This window comes from Oncorhynchus mykiss, chromosome 20, assembly GCF_057628025.1.
Source record: "Oncorhynchus mykiss isolate SJ-2025 chromosome 20, ASM5762802v1, whole genome shotgun sequence".
NCBI lineage: Eukaryota > Metazoa > Chordata > Actinopteri > Salmoniformes > Salmonidae > Oncorhynchus > Oncorhynchus mykiss.
Window position 1 is genome coordinate 47,030,130 of NC_143041.1, and position 18,326 is coordinate 47,048,455.

The 18,326-nt window shown below is 42.2% G+C and overlaps 1 protein-coding gene and 1 long non-coding RNA gene across 2 annotated transcripts in view; both read left to right on the forward strand.

The window, feature by feature from the left end:
- Nucleotides 1-18,326, forward strand: part of LOC118942075 (uncharacterized) — a 784,985-nt gene that overhangs the window by 736,737 nt on the left and 29,922 nt on the right. The window lies entirely within an intron of this gene.
- Nucleotides 2,173-3,164, forward strand: LOC149974611 (proline-rich protein 18-like). The gene has a single exon (XM_090213137.1). The coding sequence runs from the start codon at nt 2,276-2,278 to the stop codon at nt 3,020-3,022; it is 747 nt and encodes a 248-aa protein (XP_090069263.1). The 5' UTR covers nt 2,173-2,275; the 3' UTR covers nt 3,023-3,164.

An 18,326-nucleotide genomic window follows, 5' to 3' on the forward strand; every position in this document is an offset into this window, starting at 1 on the left:
CATTGCTGCTATAACAGCCTTCACTCTTCTGGGAAGGCTTTCCACTAGATGTTGGAACATTGCTGCTATAACAGCTTCCACTCTTCTGGGAAGGCTTTCCACTAGATGTTGGAACATTGCTGCTATAACAGCCTCCACTCTTCTGGGAAGGCTTTTCCGCTAGATGTTGGAACATTGCTGCGGGGATTTGCTTCCATTCAGCCACAAGAGCATTAGTGAGGTTGAGTACTAATGTTGGGCGATTAGGCCTGGCTCGCAGTCGGCGTTCCAATTCATCCCAAAGGTGTTCGATGGGGTTAAGGTCAGTGCTCTGTGCAGGCCAGTCAAGTTCTTCTACACTAATCTTAACAAACCATTTCTGTATTGACCTCGCTTTGTGTACGGAGGCATTGTCATGCTGAAACAGGAAAGGGCCTTCCCCAAACTGTTGCCACAAAGTTGGAAGCACAGAATCGTCTAGAATGTTATTGTATTCAGTAGCATTAAGATTTCCCTTCACTGGAACTAGGGGACCGAGTCTGAACCATGAAAAACAGCCCCAGACCATTATTCCTCCTCCACCAAACTTTACAGTTGGCACTACAAATGTGTAGTGTAGTATGCATTCGGGCAGGTAGTGTTCTTCTGGCATCCACCAAACCCAGATTCATCCGTCGGACTGCCAGATGCTGCGCATGGTGATCTTAGGCTTGTGTGAGGCTGCCCGGCCATGGAAACCCATTTCATGAAGCTCCCGACGAACAGTTCTTGTTGCTGACGTTGCTTCCAGAGGCAGTTTGGAACTCGGTAGTGAGGGTTGCAACCGAGGACAGGCGATTTTTTACTTGTTACGCACATCAGCACTCGGCGGTCCCGTTCTTTGAGCTTGTGTGGCCTACCACTTCAAGTGCTGAGCTGTTGTTGCTCCTAGACATTTCCACTTCACAATAACATCACTTACAGTTGACCGGGGGCAGCTCTAGCAGGGCAGAAAGTCACTGAGCTCTTCAGTACGGGCCATTCCACTGCCAACGTTTGTTTATGGAGATTGCATGGCTGTGTGCTCGATATTTATACACCTGTCAGCAACGGGGGTGGCTAAAATTGCCGAATCCACTGATTTGAAGGGGTGTCCACACACAAGTGTGTGTGTGTGTGTGTGTATATATATATATATATATATATATATATATATATATATATATAGTATGTATGTATGTATATATATATATATATAGTGTGTGTATATATATATATAGTGTGTGTATATATATATATAGTGTATGTATATATATATATAGTGTATGTATATATACATATGTAAATATAGTGTGTGTATATATATATATAGTGTATGTATATATATGTATATATATATAGTGTGTGTATATATATATATATAGTGTATATATATATATAGTGTGTGTATATATGTATAGTGTGTGTATATATATATACAATATATAGTTTAGATACATTTTGTGTCTAAGATGATGCAGATAGACATGACCGCCTTGTTTCAGGCTCCTAAGCAACGTTGCACAAGCATTTCACTACAACCGCAATAACATCTGCTAAACATGTGTGTGCGACCAATACAATTGTATTGTACTTAAATACAATGTTTATAGAGACGCCTGACATAACAATGTCTATGGAGCATTGAAGAAAGAAAAACGTGCTATTTCATATGACCTCTAAATGTTTTTCATTTGTTTTATTTTGTTTGTGGATGAACTGAATTTCCTGTTCAAGAATGAACAAAAATGTGACCATTCTTCCACTGGAATTCCAATTAGGGGTGACCTCGTCCCTATCTTAACAGTCCCCCATAAACAAACTACTATAGCCCTATAAATACGTCTACGTTAGGTGTAAGCCTAACATGTCATTGGTCCGTTTTCTCTTTATGCATTCAACAAGAACAGGCGTACGGTTACATCTGAAGGACTGTATCGATGACATCACTATCACAGATGCAGCCGCAGGAGCTGTTTTTATACGGTCTTTGTTTAGCCGCGTGCTGCTGCTCGCCGGTCTCACCACGGCCACGCCTCCCACCGACGAGCTGTATAAATTCCAGACAACAGGCAGCTTTTCGCCTTCACGCCAGTTGAATTACAGAACGGACCACAGCAAAGGTGCTTCTAATGATCTAGAGACATATAATATTTTGGGGGGAATCAGATAATGCAATTAGAATACAGTATATTTATTCACAGTCTACGAGTTTATTCTTATTTTGTCTATTAAAAGGCGACGTTGCTGTTGTCTTCGGATCACTTAAATCCCAATAATGCCTTTTCCACCGATAAATCTCCAACGAATCTCTTCTCCTGGCAGAGAGCTGTTCCGGAAAAAGAAACAGACGGAGGAAAAAGACTCGGAGAAGGAAAAGATGTCGAGGTCTTGGACTACAGCCAATCTGATGAATTTGGGGCGAAAACCCCAGCAACAGAAATGCAAACTCCCGATTCAGGAGACAGCCAGGAGTTCTTTAGACCTTCTAACTTTACCCAAACTATCTCAGGACTCGTGCAAGAGCGTTCCGCGTTCCAGTTCGGTGGAAGCCACCACGCACCCGGACAGGAGTAAGCAGTCCTCACGGAGTTCCGTGGGAAAGGACGAGGCAGGAGAAGAAAGAGAGATTAAATTCTCTCTGAGCCTCACACCGGAGGCCATTCTCGTTATTCAAAAGCGCAGTTTAGAAAAACAGATACTAGCCAAACAGCAGAAGTGTTGTGCGTCCGTGGACTTTCGGCACAGGCGAGTCTTTCCATCCAAACGGACTCAAGGTGGTTCCAAAAGCTCGACCATTCCCGTCGCCAATCTGCAACACGCAAAGGACATTACATCCATAGTAAAAATCTCTTTACTAAACGATCAATATAAATACGATGACGTGGAATATGAAGAAGAAGATGGAAATGTGGATGAGACGGTGGTGAGGAAATGCAAAGAATGGCTGAAAGGAGTTGAAAGCGCCTCTGCTTTTGTAAAAGTGGACAAAATATCTGCCCTTCCGCACCTAAAAAGCTGCTGACTACCGCTTGTGATATTATAGGACTTGTAATATGATGTGAAATGGAAAGCTATGAACATTACACATTGTCGCCTACACAAAGGACATGGATCAATTTGTAGCCTGTCCACTGACACAGCTCACCGTTACGCACGGCGAATACTTTCCACACCAATGGGAATGCTGTTTTTTACGAGTCTATTTCTAATGGCAGAATTGAATACCCTTTTAATGTTGACACGGGCAGAATCCCGTGTTCTCTTCTTTTGCACGTGTTTTATTCGTTGGTTGGGTGGTTAGGGGATCTGACGGAATGGAATGGGGTGCCTGAATGAGCGGCCTGCGATCCATGGACCCAGTTCCTTTGTGTCCAAGAACAATAGCTGTCAACTGCGACGACAGGGTTACTTTGTGCATTTATATAAATAAATGACCGTTTTTATTTTAATTTTACCCTCTCAGAAGAGGCAAATGTTGTTTTTTTGTTGTTGCATTGTCTGGAAAAGTAAAGTAGAACATGTTTTAATGGTGGATCAGATTTGTTCAGTATTTATTATGAGGGACAGGGGTTATGTTTGTATCCACTCAAATGTTTCCTTCTAATTTGATATTTCTTATGCAATCTACATTCACTACCAATAAACATTTGATTTATTTCATTAGTATAGAAATGACCTCTGACAGTTATGTGATTAAGAAACACAATACAAAATCAAAATAAATCCAATTGTATTTTATATGTCACATGCTTGGAATACAACAGGTGTAGGTAGACCTTACAGTGAAAATGCTTACTTACAAGCCCTTAACCATCAATGCAGTTTTAAGAAAAATAAGTGTTAAAGTATTTACTAAAATAAACTGAAGTTAAAAAAAATAAGATAAAAATAAAATAGAATAATAACAAATAATTAAAGAGCAACAATAAAATAACAATGTGGAGGCTATATACAGGGGGTACCGGTACAGAGTCAATGTGGAGGCTATATACAGGGGGTACCGGTACAGAGTCAATGTGGAGGCTACATACAGGGGGTACCGGTACACAGTCAATGTGGAGGCTATATACAGGGGGTACCGGTACAGAGTCAATGTGGAGGCTATATACAGGGTATTACGGTACAGAGTCAATGTGGAGGCTATATACAGCGGGTACCGGTACAGAGTCAATGTGGAGGCTATATACAGGGTATTACAGTACAGAGTCAATGTGGAGGCTATATACAGGGGGTACCGGGACAGAGTCAACGTGGAGGCTATATACAGGGTGTTACGGTACAGAGTCAATGTGGAGGCTAAATACAGGGTGTTACGGTACACAGTCAATGTGGAGGCTATATACAGGGGGTACCAGTACAGAGTCAATGTGGAGGCTATATACAGGGGGTACCGGTACACAGTCAATGTGGAGGCTATATACAGGGGGTACCGGTACAGAGTCAATGTGGAGGCTATATACAGGGGGTACCGGTACAGAGTCAATGTGGAGGCTATATACAGGGGGTACCGGTACAGAGTCAATGTGGAGGCCATATACAGGGTATTACGGTACAGAGTCAATGTGGAGGCCATATACAGGGGGTACCGGTACAGAGTCAATGTGGAGGCCATATACAGGGGGTACCGGTACAGAGTCAATGTGGAGGCTATATACAGGGGCTACCGGTACAGAGTCAATGTGGAGGCCATATACAGGGGGTACCGGTACAGAGTCAATGTGGAGGCCATATACAGGGGGCACCGGTACAGAGTCAATGTGGAGGCCATATACAGGGGGTACCGGTACAGAGAATGTGGAGGCTATATACAGGGGGTACCGGTACAGAGAATGTGGAGGCCATATACAGGGGGCACCGGTACAGAGTCAATGTGGAGGCCATATACAGGGGGTACCGGTACAGAGTCAATGTGGAGGCTATATACAGGGGGGTACCGGTACAGAGTCAATGTGGAGACTATATACAGGGGGTACCAGTACAGAGTCAATGTGGAGGCTATATACAGGGGGTACCGGTACAGAGTCAATGTGGACGCTATATACAGGGGGTACCGGTACAGAGTCAATGTGGAGGCTATATACAGGGAGTACCGGTACAGAGTCAATGTGGAGGCCATATACAGGGGGTCACTGCAAATAGTCTTGGTAGCCATTTGATGAGCTGTTCAGGAGTCTTATGGCTTGGGGGTAGAAGCTTTTTAGAAGCCTCTTGGACCTAGACTTGGCGCTCCGGTACCACTTGCCGTGCGGTAGCAGAGAGAACAGTCTATAACTAGGGTGGCTGGAATCTTAGTCTGTAGTGCCGTGCGGTAGCAGAGAGAACAGTCTATGACTGGGGTGGCTGGAGTCTTAGTCTGTAGTGCTGTGCGGTAGCAGAGAGAACAGTCTATAACTAGGGTGGCTGGAATCTTAGTCTGTAGTGCCGTGCGGTAGCAGAGAGAACAGTCTATGACTGGGGTGGCTGGAGTCTTAGTCTGTAGTGCCTTGCCATGCGGTAGCAGAGAGAACAGTCTATGACTAGGGTGGCTGGAATCTTAGTCTGTAGTGCCGTGCGGTAGCAGAGAGAACAGTCTATGACTGGGGTGGCTGGAGTCTTAGTCTGTAGTGCCTTGCCATGCGGTAGCAGAGAGAACAGTCTATAACTAGGGTGGCTGGAATCTTAGTCTGTAGTGCCGTGCGGTAGCAGAGAGAACAGTCTATGACTGGGGTGGCTGGAGTCTTAGTCTGTAGTGCTGTGCGGTAGCAGAGAGAACAGTCTATAACTAGGGTGGCTGGAATCTTAGTCTGTAGTGCCGTGCGGTAGCAGAGAGAACAGTCTATGACTGGGGTGGCTGGAGTCTTAGTCTGTAGTGCCTTGCCATGCGGTAGCAGAGAGAACAGTCTATGACTAGGGTGGCTGGAATCTTAGTCTGTAGTGCCGTGCGGTAGCAGAGAGAACAGTCTATGACTGGGGTGGCTGGAGTCTTAGTCTGTAGTGCCTTGCCATGCGGTAGCAGAGAGAACAGTCTATGACTAGGGTGGCTGGAATCTTAGTCTGTAGTGCCGTGCGGTAGCAGAGAGAACAGTCTATGACTAGGGTGGCTGGAATCTTAGTCTGTAGTGCCGTGCGGTAGCAGAGAGAACAGTCTATGACTGGGGTGGCTGGAGTCTTAGTCTGTAGTGCCTTGCTGTGCGGTAGCAGAGAGAACAGTCTATGACTGGGGTGGCTGGAGTCTTAGTCTGTAGTGCCTTGCCGTGCGGTAGCAGAGAGAACAGTCTATGACTAGGGTGGCTGGAATCTTAGTCTGTAGTGCCTTGCCGTGCGGTAGCAGAGAGAACAGTCTATGACTAGGGTGGCTGGAATCTTAGTCTGTAGTGCCTTGCCGTGCGGTAGCAGAGAGAACAGTCTATGACTAGGGTGGCTGGAGTCTTTGACCCCCAAACCATGTGCACCTTCCGCTGACGCCGCCTGGTAGGGAGGTCCTGTATGGCAGGAATTAGACATGAATGCAGTGTCTAGTACACCATCTACAGGCTTATCCAAATGATAGCCATATCCTCCTGTATACAATTACTTGAATGAAGGTCTGTTGCTATGACAACTGTAACCAAATTGATTCTGCTCCATCAACAAGTCTCTGTTTTGTTTATTAGGATCCCCATTAGCTTTTTATTTTTAGAAGCAGCTCCTACTTGTTGTCTAATCCGTATATTTAAAGGTCATTTTGCTGTTTGCTTCAGTAATAGGAGATGGAATTGAGTTCTATGCGATCCTGTACCTTACATATTAACATGTTACCTTACATATTAACATGTTACCTTACATATTAATATGTTACCTTACATATTAACATGTTACCTTACATATTAACATGTTACCTTACATATTAACATGTTACCTTACATATTAGCATGTTCCCGTACATATTAACATGTTCCTGTACATATTAGCATGTTACCTTACATATTAACATGTTACCTTACATATTAGCATGTTACCGTACATATTAACATGTTCCCGTACATATTAGCATGTTACCTTACATATTAACATGTTACCTTACATATTAACATGTTACCTTACATATTAACATGTTACCTTACATATTAACATGTTACCTTACATATTAACATGTTACCTTACATATTAGCATGTTCCCGTACATATTAACATGTTCCCGTACATATTAGCATGTTACCTTACATATTAACATGTTACCTTACATATTAACATGTTACCTTACATATTAACATGTTACCGTACATATTAACATGTTACCTTACATATTAACATGTTACCTTACATATTAACATGTTACCTTACATATTAACATGTTACCTTACATATTAACATGTTACCTTACATATTAACATGTTACCTTACATATTAACATGTTACCTTACATATTAGCATGTTACCTTACATATTAACATGTTACCTTACATATTAACATGTTACCTTACATATTAACATGTTACCTTACATATTAACATGTTACCTTACATATTAAGCATTTCTGTGTCAAAAACGCAGAACGTCTTTTTTTATTTAAATAACAGACATAGCCCTCCTCATCTTCACAATAACTTTGTCAATGTGACTTGAACATTATAATTGACCATCTAATGTTATACCTATGAACTTAGCTTCCTCAACATGCCTACTGGTCACACCCTTTATGTACGACTCTGGTTTAGGTCTTAGAGAATGTTTTGAACCAAATAAAATGTTTTTAGCTGTCGATGTATTTAAGTTTATTATTGATCATCCGTTCTGACACTGACTGTAACTTCCTTTAGAACGTCAGTGATGTCACTGGCTTCGGGTGCTGACATGTAGAGCGTGGAATCATCTTCATACACGGTCATTGTAGCTTCATGTAAGACCAGTGACCAAATAATTTGTAACAAAATGTTGAATGAGTAACGGCCCGAGGCAACTGCCCAGAGGGACACCGCACTGCACTGTACATATCTGATGTTAGAGAAGCTTCCATTGAAGAACAGTCTCCGAGTTGTGTTGGATAAGTAACTCTCCAACCATGTGATGGCAGGTGATGTAAAGTCATAGCAAGTGAGTTTTTCCGAATAACAACGTATGATCAGTAACATAAAAGACTGCACTGAAATCTAACACTACAGCTCCAACTGTCATCCTGTTATCCGTGTATTTGAACCAATCATCAGTCATCTGAGTCAGTGCAGTACAAGTTGAGTGCCCTTCTCAATATGCATACTGAAAGTCAGTAGTTAACTTGTTTTCTGAAAAATAGCATTGTATTTGATCAACAAATTCTCCACCAGTATACTAAGAACAGGCTACAAACTGATTGGGCGGCTGTTAGAGCCAACAAAATGGGTGCTTTACTGTGTTTAGGCAGTGGAATTGCTTTAGCTTCCTTCCACGCCTGTGGGGACACACTCTCCTTTAGGCTTTGGTTAAATACCTGACAAACGGGGTGTGGCAATACAGTCTGCTACTATGCTCAATAGTTTTTCGAAATATAGGTTGTCTATACCTGGTGGCTTATCGTTATTGATGGCTAACAATAGTTTTTACACTCTCTTCCCACACTAACTTGACCAAATGCAAAACAGCAAAATCACTCTCTTTCATGATTAGGTCTTTTATACTGTTCAATGTTGTCATTTCTCTTCTGAGTTTTTCCACTTTACTGGCGAAACAGTCATGGGAATTATTGACTTTATTGAAAGGTTTTGTTATAAATGACCCATAAACATCAATGAAAGACGGAGATGAATTGTGTTTTCCGCCCATGATATCATGGAGTACGGTTACATGCACACAATAATACAACGATTGTGATTCGTCAGATTAATATTGTAGTTAAATTTAAACGTTTACAGGCTTTGCAAGATGACCGATTTTTCCCTAATAATCCCGTTTCCATGGACACATCTGAAATCAAGCTGCCTGATGGGACTTTGATAAATGCAGAAAATCACATTCAAAATAGAGGATTTAACCACGGCAACCATGTTATTTTTGTGAAAGCTATTTCATTCTGAGTTTAGACATACAGTATAAAGTTTGTATGTGAAAACTATTTTTTAAGATGAATTCTTTCAGTTTTTCCCAAATAATTTCACTCCTGCAAAATATGGAAGCTTGCACTAGTCGTGACATGCGCTGTCACGGTTTTCTTCCTCCTCTTCCTCTGAAGAGGTGGAACAGGGATCGGACCAATACGCAGCGTGGTAAGTGTCCATGGTTTTAATAGGAAACCTCAAACATGAACACAACTACAAAACAAGAAACATGAAAACCGAAACAGCCCGATCTGGTGCAGTAAACACAAAGACAGGAAACAATCACCCACAAAATATCCAAAGAATATGGCTGCCTAAATATGGTTCCCAATCAGAGACAACGATAAACACCTGCCTCTGATTGAGATCCAATCTAGGCAACCATAGACTTATCTAGACACCTGAAAGAACACAACCTCAAAAATCTACAAAAACCCCTAGACAAGACAAAACACATAAATCACCCATATCACACCCTGGCCTAACCAAAATAATAAAGAAAACAAAGATAACTAAGGCCAGGGCGTGACATGCACAGATGAAATACTGAGTTCTAACTCGTTTACATGTCCTAATAATTAGAAAGATTGCTCAGAAAAGCAAGTGTTGTAAATCGGCCTATGTTTACTTCGATTATGACCTTATTGCCAATTTAAGATAAGCAGAGTAAGGTGTTTACATGTCTAATGCCATCCTAACTAGCCTACCTGGCTAAATAAAGGTGGTTTAAATGTATTTTTTTATTTCACCTTTATTTAACCAGGTAGGCCAGTTGAAAACACCTTTATTTAGCCAGGTAGGCCAGTTGAGAACACCTTTATTTAACCAGGTAGGCTAGTTGAGAACACCTTTATTTAGCCAGGTAGGCCAGTAGAGAACACCTTTATTTAACCAGGTAGACTAGTTGAGAACACCTTTATTTAACCAGGTAGGCCAGTTGAGAACACCTTTATTTAACCAGGTAGGCTAGTTGAGAACACCTTTATTTAGCCAGGTAGGCTAGTTGAGAACACCTTTATTTAACCAGGTAGGCTAGTTGAGAACACCTTTATTTAACCAGGTAGGCTAGTTGAGAACACCTTTATTTAGCCAGGTAGGCTAGTTGAGAACACCTTTATTTAACCAGGTAGGCTAGTTGAGAACAAGTTCTCATTTGCAACTGAGACCTGGCCAAGATAAAGCATAGCAATTCGACACATACAACAACACAGAGTTACACATGGAATAAACAAAACATACAGTCAATAATACAGTAGAACAAAAGAAAACAAAAAGTCTATATACAGTGAGTGCAAATGAGGTAAGATAAGGGAGTTAAGGCAATAAATAGGCCATGGTGGCGAAGTAATTACAACATGGCAATTAAACACTGGAATGGTAGATGTGCAGAAGATGAATGTGCAAGTAGAGATATGCTGGGGTGCAAAGGAGCAAGATAAATAAATAAATACAGTATGGGGATGAGGTAGTTGGATGGGCTGTTTACAGATGGGCTCTGTACAGGTGCAGTGATCTGTGAGCTGCTCTGACAGCTGGTGCTTAAAGTTAGTGAGGGAGATATGAGTCTCCAGCTTCAGTGATTTTTGCAGTTCGTTCCAATCATTGGCAGCAGAGAACTGGAAGGAAAGGCGGCAAAAGAAGGAATTGGCTTTGGGGGTGACCAGTGAGATATACCTGCTGGAGCGCGTGCTACGAGTGGGTGCCGCTATGGTGACCAGTGAGCTGAGATAAGGCGGGGCTTAACCTAGCAGAGACTTGTAGATAACCTGTAGCCAGTGAGTTTGGCGACGAGTATGAAGTGAGGGCCAGCCAACGAGAGCATACAGGTTCGCAGTGGTGGGTAGTATATGGGGCTTTGGTGGCAAAACGGATGGCACTGTGATAGACTGCATCCAATTTGTTGACTAGAGTGTTGGAGGCTATATTATAGATGACATCGCCGAAGTCGAGGATCGGTAGGATGGTCAGTTTTACGAGGGTATGTTTGGCAGCATGAGTGAAGGATGCTTTGTTGCGATATAGGAAGCCGATTCTAGATTTAATTTTGGATTGGAGATGCTTAATGTGTGTCTGGAAGGAGAGTTTACAGTCTAACCAGACACCTAGGTATTTGTAGTTGTCCACGTATTCTAAGTCAGAGCTGTCCAGAGTAGTGATGCGGGCAGTGATCGATTGAATAGCATGCATTTAGTTTTACTTGCATTTATAAGCAGTTGGAGGCCACGGAAGGAGAGTTGTATGATTTGAAGCTCATCTGGAGGTTAGTTAACACAGTGTCCAAAGAAGGGCCAGTATACAGAATGATGTCGTCTGCGTAGAGGTGGATCAGAGAATCACCAGCAGCAAGAGCGACATCATTGATGTATACAGAGAAGAGAGTCGGCCCGGGAATTGAACCCTGTAGCACCCCCATAGAGACTGCCAGAGGTCCGGACAACAGGCCCTCCGATTTGACACACTGAACTCTATCAGAGAAGTAGTTGGTAAACCAGGCGAGGCAATCATTGGAGAAACCAAGGCTGTCGAGTCTGCCAATAAGAATGTTGTGATTGACAGAGTCGAAAGCCTTGGCCAGGTCGATGAATACGGCTGCACAGTAATGTATCTTATCGATGGCGGTTATGATATCGTTTAGGATGTTGAGCGTGGCTGAGTTGCACCCATGACCAGCTCTGAAACCAGATTGCATAGCGGAGAAGGTATGGTGGGATTCGAAATGGTTGGTAATCTGTTTGTTAACTTGGCTTTTGAAGACCTTAGAAAGACAGGGTAGGATAGACATAGGTCTGTAGCTGTTTGGATCTAGAGTGTCCCCCCCTTTGAAGAGGGGGATGACCGTGGCAGCTTTCCAATCTTTGGGAATCTCAGACAATACGAAAGAGAGGTTGAACAGGCTAGTAATAGGGGTTGCAACAATTTCGGCAGATAATTTTAGAAAGAGAGGGTCTAGATTGTCTAGTCCGGCTGATTTGTAGGGGTCCAGATTTTGCAGCTCTTTCAGAACATCAGCTATCTGGATTTGAATGAAGAAGAAATGGGAAATGTTATGTTATGGCTTGGGCGGGTTGCTGTGGAGGGTGCCGGGCAGTTGACCGGGGGTAGCCAGGTGGAAAACATGGCCAGCCGTAGAGAAATTCTCAATGATAGTGGATTTATCGGTGGTAACACTGCCATAATCCGTTTAATATCAAATTATTAGTGTGCACATAAATGTAAAATTATGATAATAATCTACCCCAGTCTTTTCCCAGTGTGTTTTATGTCATTTATCACGGTTTGGTAATATAATTTATTTAAATTGTTGTTAAGTTTAGTCACAAAATGTCTCAATTTACAACATCCTGCTTTTGGATTCACTTCCTTTTCTTCTTTCTTCTTTACATCTTCAACAAAAAGAGTCCTGACTTTGTATTTATTTTGTTTGACTTTAAGCTCAACCTTTGGCACTTTTTGGCGGTCCTTGTTATTGCCACAACGTTATGGTCACTGCAGCCAATGAGAACGGATGTTGCTTTGGATCAAATCTCTGCAGCATTAGTGAAGATACGATCAATACAAGTGGATGTCACAGATCCAAAGCTATTGGTTTACACTCTAATTGGTTGATGGAAATATAACCTGAATCATTGATATGCTTCTATTAGTCACAGTTAGAAGCTTCCCCTCGAAAGGACAGCTAGTTGCTAACCAATCAATGTTTAGGTCACCCAGAAAATAGATCTCGCTGTTAACAAGCATTTTGCACACATATTATCCAAATACTGACTATAGCAGCACCCCAAAGGAGAATTAGTTCATCTAAGTGAGTTTCAGAGATAGCCTGTGTGTGTGTGTGTGTGTGTGTGTGTGTGTGTGTGTGTGTGTGTGTGTGTGTGTGTGTGTGTGTGTGTGTGTGTGTGTGTGTGTGTGTGTGTGTGTGTGTGTGTGTGTGTGTGTATAGTGTATAGTGTATATATGTGTTTTTCATTAACCTTATTTCTATGGGCTATTCTTAGCCCCTGTCCTGGGTCAAAGGTCGAGAACGACAAGACTCAGGTGTCATTGAAAGCTTAGGTTTCACAGAGTGACTTGTATATCCTACCTTGAGTCATTTGGGCTCAAATTAAATATCAATCAATCAAATGTATTTATAAAGCCCTTTTTACATCAACCGATGTCACAAAGTGCTGTACAGAAACCCAGCCTAAAACCCCCAAACAGGAAGCAATGCAGGTGCAGAAGAAAATAAGATTCAAAGGCTGCGTTTGCACAAGCTGTCCAATTATGATGATTTCCACTAATTGGTATTTTGACCAATCACATCCGATTATTATACATCAGATCTTTTTCAGAGTTGATCTGATTGGTCAAAAGACCAATTAAGTGAAAAAAAATATCTGAATTTGGCTGACTGTGTAAAACGTAGCCTTTACTAGACTGAGCGTTAATCAGAGTTGTCAGAGAGCTTTCGTTGCACAGCACCTCGCTGTCAAACTGCCAAACCATTACTGTGCAGTACATGCAATAATGCTATTAGGCCTATAAGCCATTGATTCAGTCAATATGTAGCTTACTAAGGCTTTTAGTGTCAATCAACATGTTTTCAGCTGAACAAAATGTATTTTAATGCTATCATATCGGATACATCACCCCATTACTGACATTAAGCCATCGGGCCAAAATCATGTAGCCGGCCGATGGTGTTGTAGAACTGGTCGGATGGCGAGAGAGAGAGAGGATTTGTGTGGGCCTGCTGTTGGCAAGAGAGAAGGGCCACTCAGGAGGAGCTTGTTGAATATGGCCTATTGAGTAGGGTCATGGCTAGACAGAATACAGTTTGTGTCAAAGCGAGTCGCGTTGGGGAGAATGTTTGCACTTTAGCTAACCCTAACCCCAACCCTTTTCCTAACCGTAATATGCCGCGTAAATTCTCATCATCTGCTGTGTAAATTCTCATAATCTGCTACATTAATTCTCATAACCTGCTACATTAATTCTCATAATCTGCTACATTAATTCTCATAACCTGCTACATTAATTCTCATAACCTGCTACATTAATTCTCATAATCTGCTACATTAATTCTCATAACCTGCTACATTAATTCTCATAACCTGCTGCGTAAATTCTCATAATCTGCTACATTAATTCTCATAACCTGCTGTGTAAATTCTCATAATCTGCTACATTAATTCTCATAACCTGCTGTGTAAATTCTCATAATCTGCTACATTAATCCTCATAATCTGCTACATTAATTCTCATAATCTGCTACATTAATTCTCATAATCTGCTACATTAATTCTCATAACCTGCTACATTAATTCTCATAATCTGCTACATTAATTCTCATAATCTGCTACATTAATTCTCATAATCTGCTACATTAATTCTCATAACCTGCTGCGTAAATTCTCATAATCTGCTACATTAATTCTCATAACCTGCTGTGTAAATTCTCATAATCTGCTACATTAATTCTCATAACCTGCTGTGTAAATTCTCATAATCTGCTACATTAATCCTCATAATCTGCTACATTAATTCTCATAATCTGCTACATTAATTCTCATAATCTGCTACATTAATTCTCATAATCTGCTACATTAATTCTCATAACCTGCTACATTAATTCTCATAATCTGCTACATTAATTCTCATAACCTGCTACATTAATTCTCATAATCTGCTACATTAATTCTCATAATCTGCTACATTAATTCTCATAATCTGCTACATTAATTCTCATAATCTGCTACATTAATTCTCATAATCTGCTACATTAATTCTCATAACCTGCTACATTAATTCTCATAATCTGCTACATTAATTCTCATAATCTGCTACATTAATTCTCATAATCTGCTACATTAATACTCCTAACCTGCTACATTAATTCTCATAACCTGCTACATTAATTCTCATAACCTGCTACATTAATTCTCATAATCTGCTACATTAATTCTCATAATCTGCTACATTAATTCTCATAATCTGCTACATTAATTCTCATAACCTGCTGTGTAAATTCTCATAATCTGCTACATTAATTCTCATAACCTGCTACATTAATTCTTATATTCTGCTACATTAATTCTCATCATCTGCTACATTAATTCTCATAATCTGCTACATTAATTCTCATAACCTGCTGTGTAAATTCTCATAATCTGCTACATTAATTCTCATAACCTGCTACATTAATTCTCATAATCTGCTACATTAATACTCCTAACCTGCTACAAAAAGTATCTTCTGACAGTAGCTGTACACCATCTAGTCAAAACAATTGAGTAGGGTCTATTGGTATCATGGCAACTACTCTTTAAACACAGACATTAAACAGACCAGTTATCCCCGGTTTTTGCTATAAGGACAGTTGTGTAATGTCACACTGAATGCTGATTCAGGATAATATAATCGTCAAAAAGGCATTTCTTCATATGTTTACGACTCTGATTTGTTAAATTCCTGAGAGAGAAAGTACGTTTTTCCGCACATTGTTGTTAGACTGTAATATCTGCTAATGTAAAAAATAAATTGATTAGATTAGATTAGATCATAGAATACGTATAGGGCAGCTAGAATTGAAGAAGTCATTATGCAAATTAACATCAATAGATATTGCCTGGCTACCCAGACTCCTTGCTCCTTCCAAACGCTAAGCCACGCCCACGGATGTTTCTATCTTCTCCACAACGAGTCTGGATCTGAATACCTGCCCCGACCCTTCACCGAATGAGAACAGGCAGGACTCCGACACCATCATCAAGTTTGCCGATGACACAACCGTGGTAGGCCTGATCACCGACAACGACGAGACAGCCTATAGGAAGGAGGTCATAGATCTGGCCGTGTGGTGCCAGGACAACAACCTCCCCCTCAACGTGAGCAAGACAAAGGAGCTGATCGCAGACTACAGGAAAAGGAGGACCGAGCACGTCCCCATTCTCATCGACGGGGCTGCAGTGGAGCAGGTTGAGAGCTCCAAGTTCCTTGGTGTCCACATCACCAACAAACTAACATGGTCCAAGCACCCCAAGACAGTCGTGAAGAGGGAACGACAATGCCTATTCCCCCTCAAGGGACTGAAAAGCTTTGGCATGGGTCCTCAGATCCTCAAAAAGTTATACAGCTGCACCATCACTGCCTGGTATGGCAACTGCTCTGCCCCGACCGCAAGGCACTACAGACTAAGACTCCAGCCACCCTAGTCATAGATTGTTCTCTCAGCTACCGCACGGCACGCGGTACCGGAGCGCCAAGTCTAGGTCCAAGAGGCTTCTAAACAGCTTCTACCCCCAAGCTATAAGACTCCTGAACAGCTCATCAAATGGCTACCCAGACCCCTATTTTATACTGCTGCTACTCTCTGTTGTTATCATCTATTCATAATCACTTTAACTCATATTTAACTCATATGTACATATTTCCTCAACTAACCGGTGCCCCAGTCTCGCTCGTTATTTTACTGCTGCGGTTTAATTATTGCTTACTTTGATTTAATTTTTCTACTATTTCTTAACACTTTTTCCCCCTCATTTTTTCTTAACTTCTTAAATCACTGTTGGGTTTGTAAGTAAGCCATTCATGGTAAGGTTGTTGTATTCGGCGCATAGACTATATAGCCCATTTTGACTTTGTGTCTGTGGTAACTAGTGACAACCCCTCGTGCCCCTCGTTACCGCAAACAACTTTCGCCTCCTTACCACAGGCGAAGTAGTGGAAGAACGGAGTGAGTTATCAGGGTACAATAGATAGGCATAGTCCATGGTAAATAAGAATGTGTTCTCAACTGACTTGCCTAGTTAAATTAGAAAAGTAAAAACAATGAATCCTTTCCTTTCATAAGAAAATAAATGAACAGAAAGTACCGTTTTTTCCCCATCAACACTTCAGCTAATTCAATCTTTACAGCCGGTCAGACCTCGATTTGGTTCGGCTGAAAGGTTACTTTTTTTTTTTTAATAAGTTGTCTTTTTTTTATTTCACCTTTATTTAACCAGGTAGGCTAGTTGAGAACAAGTTCTCATTTACAACTGCGACCTGGCCAAGAATAAAGCAAAGCAGTTCGACACAAAACAACAACAACAACAGAGTTACACATGAAATAAACAAACGTACAGTCAATAACACAATAGAAAAGATCTATTACGTAACCAAAGAGTTTTATTGAGGGTGGGAGTGTTAACCCTAGCCTATGGACTCATAACAACATGCTGTTCAGGGTGGGTGGGGGGGGGGGGTGTTAACCCTAGCCTATGGACTCATAACAACATGCTGTTCAGGGTGGGTGGGGGGGGGGGTGTTAACCCTAGCCTATGGACTCATAACAACATGCTGTTCAGGGTGGGTGGGGGGGGGGGGGTGTTAACCCTAGCCTATGGACTCATAACAACATGCTGTTCAGGGTGGGTGGGGGGGGGGGTGTTAACCCTAGCCTATGGACTCATAACAACATGCTGTTCAGGGTGGGTGGGGGGGGGGGTGTTAACCCTAGCCTATGGACTCATAACAACATGCTGTTCAGGGTAGAGGGGGGGGGGGGAGTGTTAACCCTAGCCTATGGACTCATAACAACATGCTGTTCAGGGTGGGTGGGGGGGGGGGTGTTAACCCTAGCCTATGGACTCATAACAACATGCTGTTCAGGGTGGGTGGGGGGGGGGGGGTGTTAACCCTAGCCTATGGACTCATAACAACATGCTGTTCAGGGTGGGTGGGTGGGGGGGGGGGGGGGGGGGTGTAAACCCTGGCCTATGGACTCGACTCATAACAACATGCTGTTCAGGGTAGAGGGGGGGGGGGGGAGTGTAAACCCTAGCCTATGGACTCATAACAACATGCTGTTCAGGGTGGGTGGGGGGGTGGGGTGTTAACCCTAGCCTATGGACTCATAACAACATGCTGTTCAGGGTGGGTGGGGGTGGGGGGGTGTTAACCCTAGCCTATGGACTCATAACAACATGCTGTTCAGGGTGGGTGGGTGGGGGGGGGGGGTGTAAACCCTGGCCTATGGACTCATAACAACATGCTGTTCAGGGTAGAGGGGGGGGGGGGGAGTGTAAACCCTAGCCTATGGACTCATAACAACATGCTGTTCAGGGTAGAGGGGGAGGAGTTTGGGTCTGATAATGAAATCCTCGAATGGAAGTAATTTATCAGATATGGCGTCATGGCTAGCAGAGTGTCCTGTCTGTACCAAGCCAGCTGTGTGTGTGTGTGTGTGTGTGTGTGTGTGTGTGTGCCCGTGCGTGTGTATGTGCGCACGTTTGTGTACCAAGCCTTAGTTTTCTCTCTATTGTACTGTACAGTATC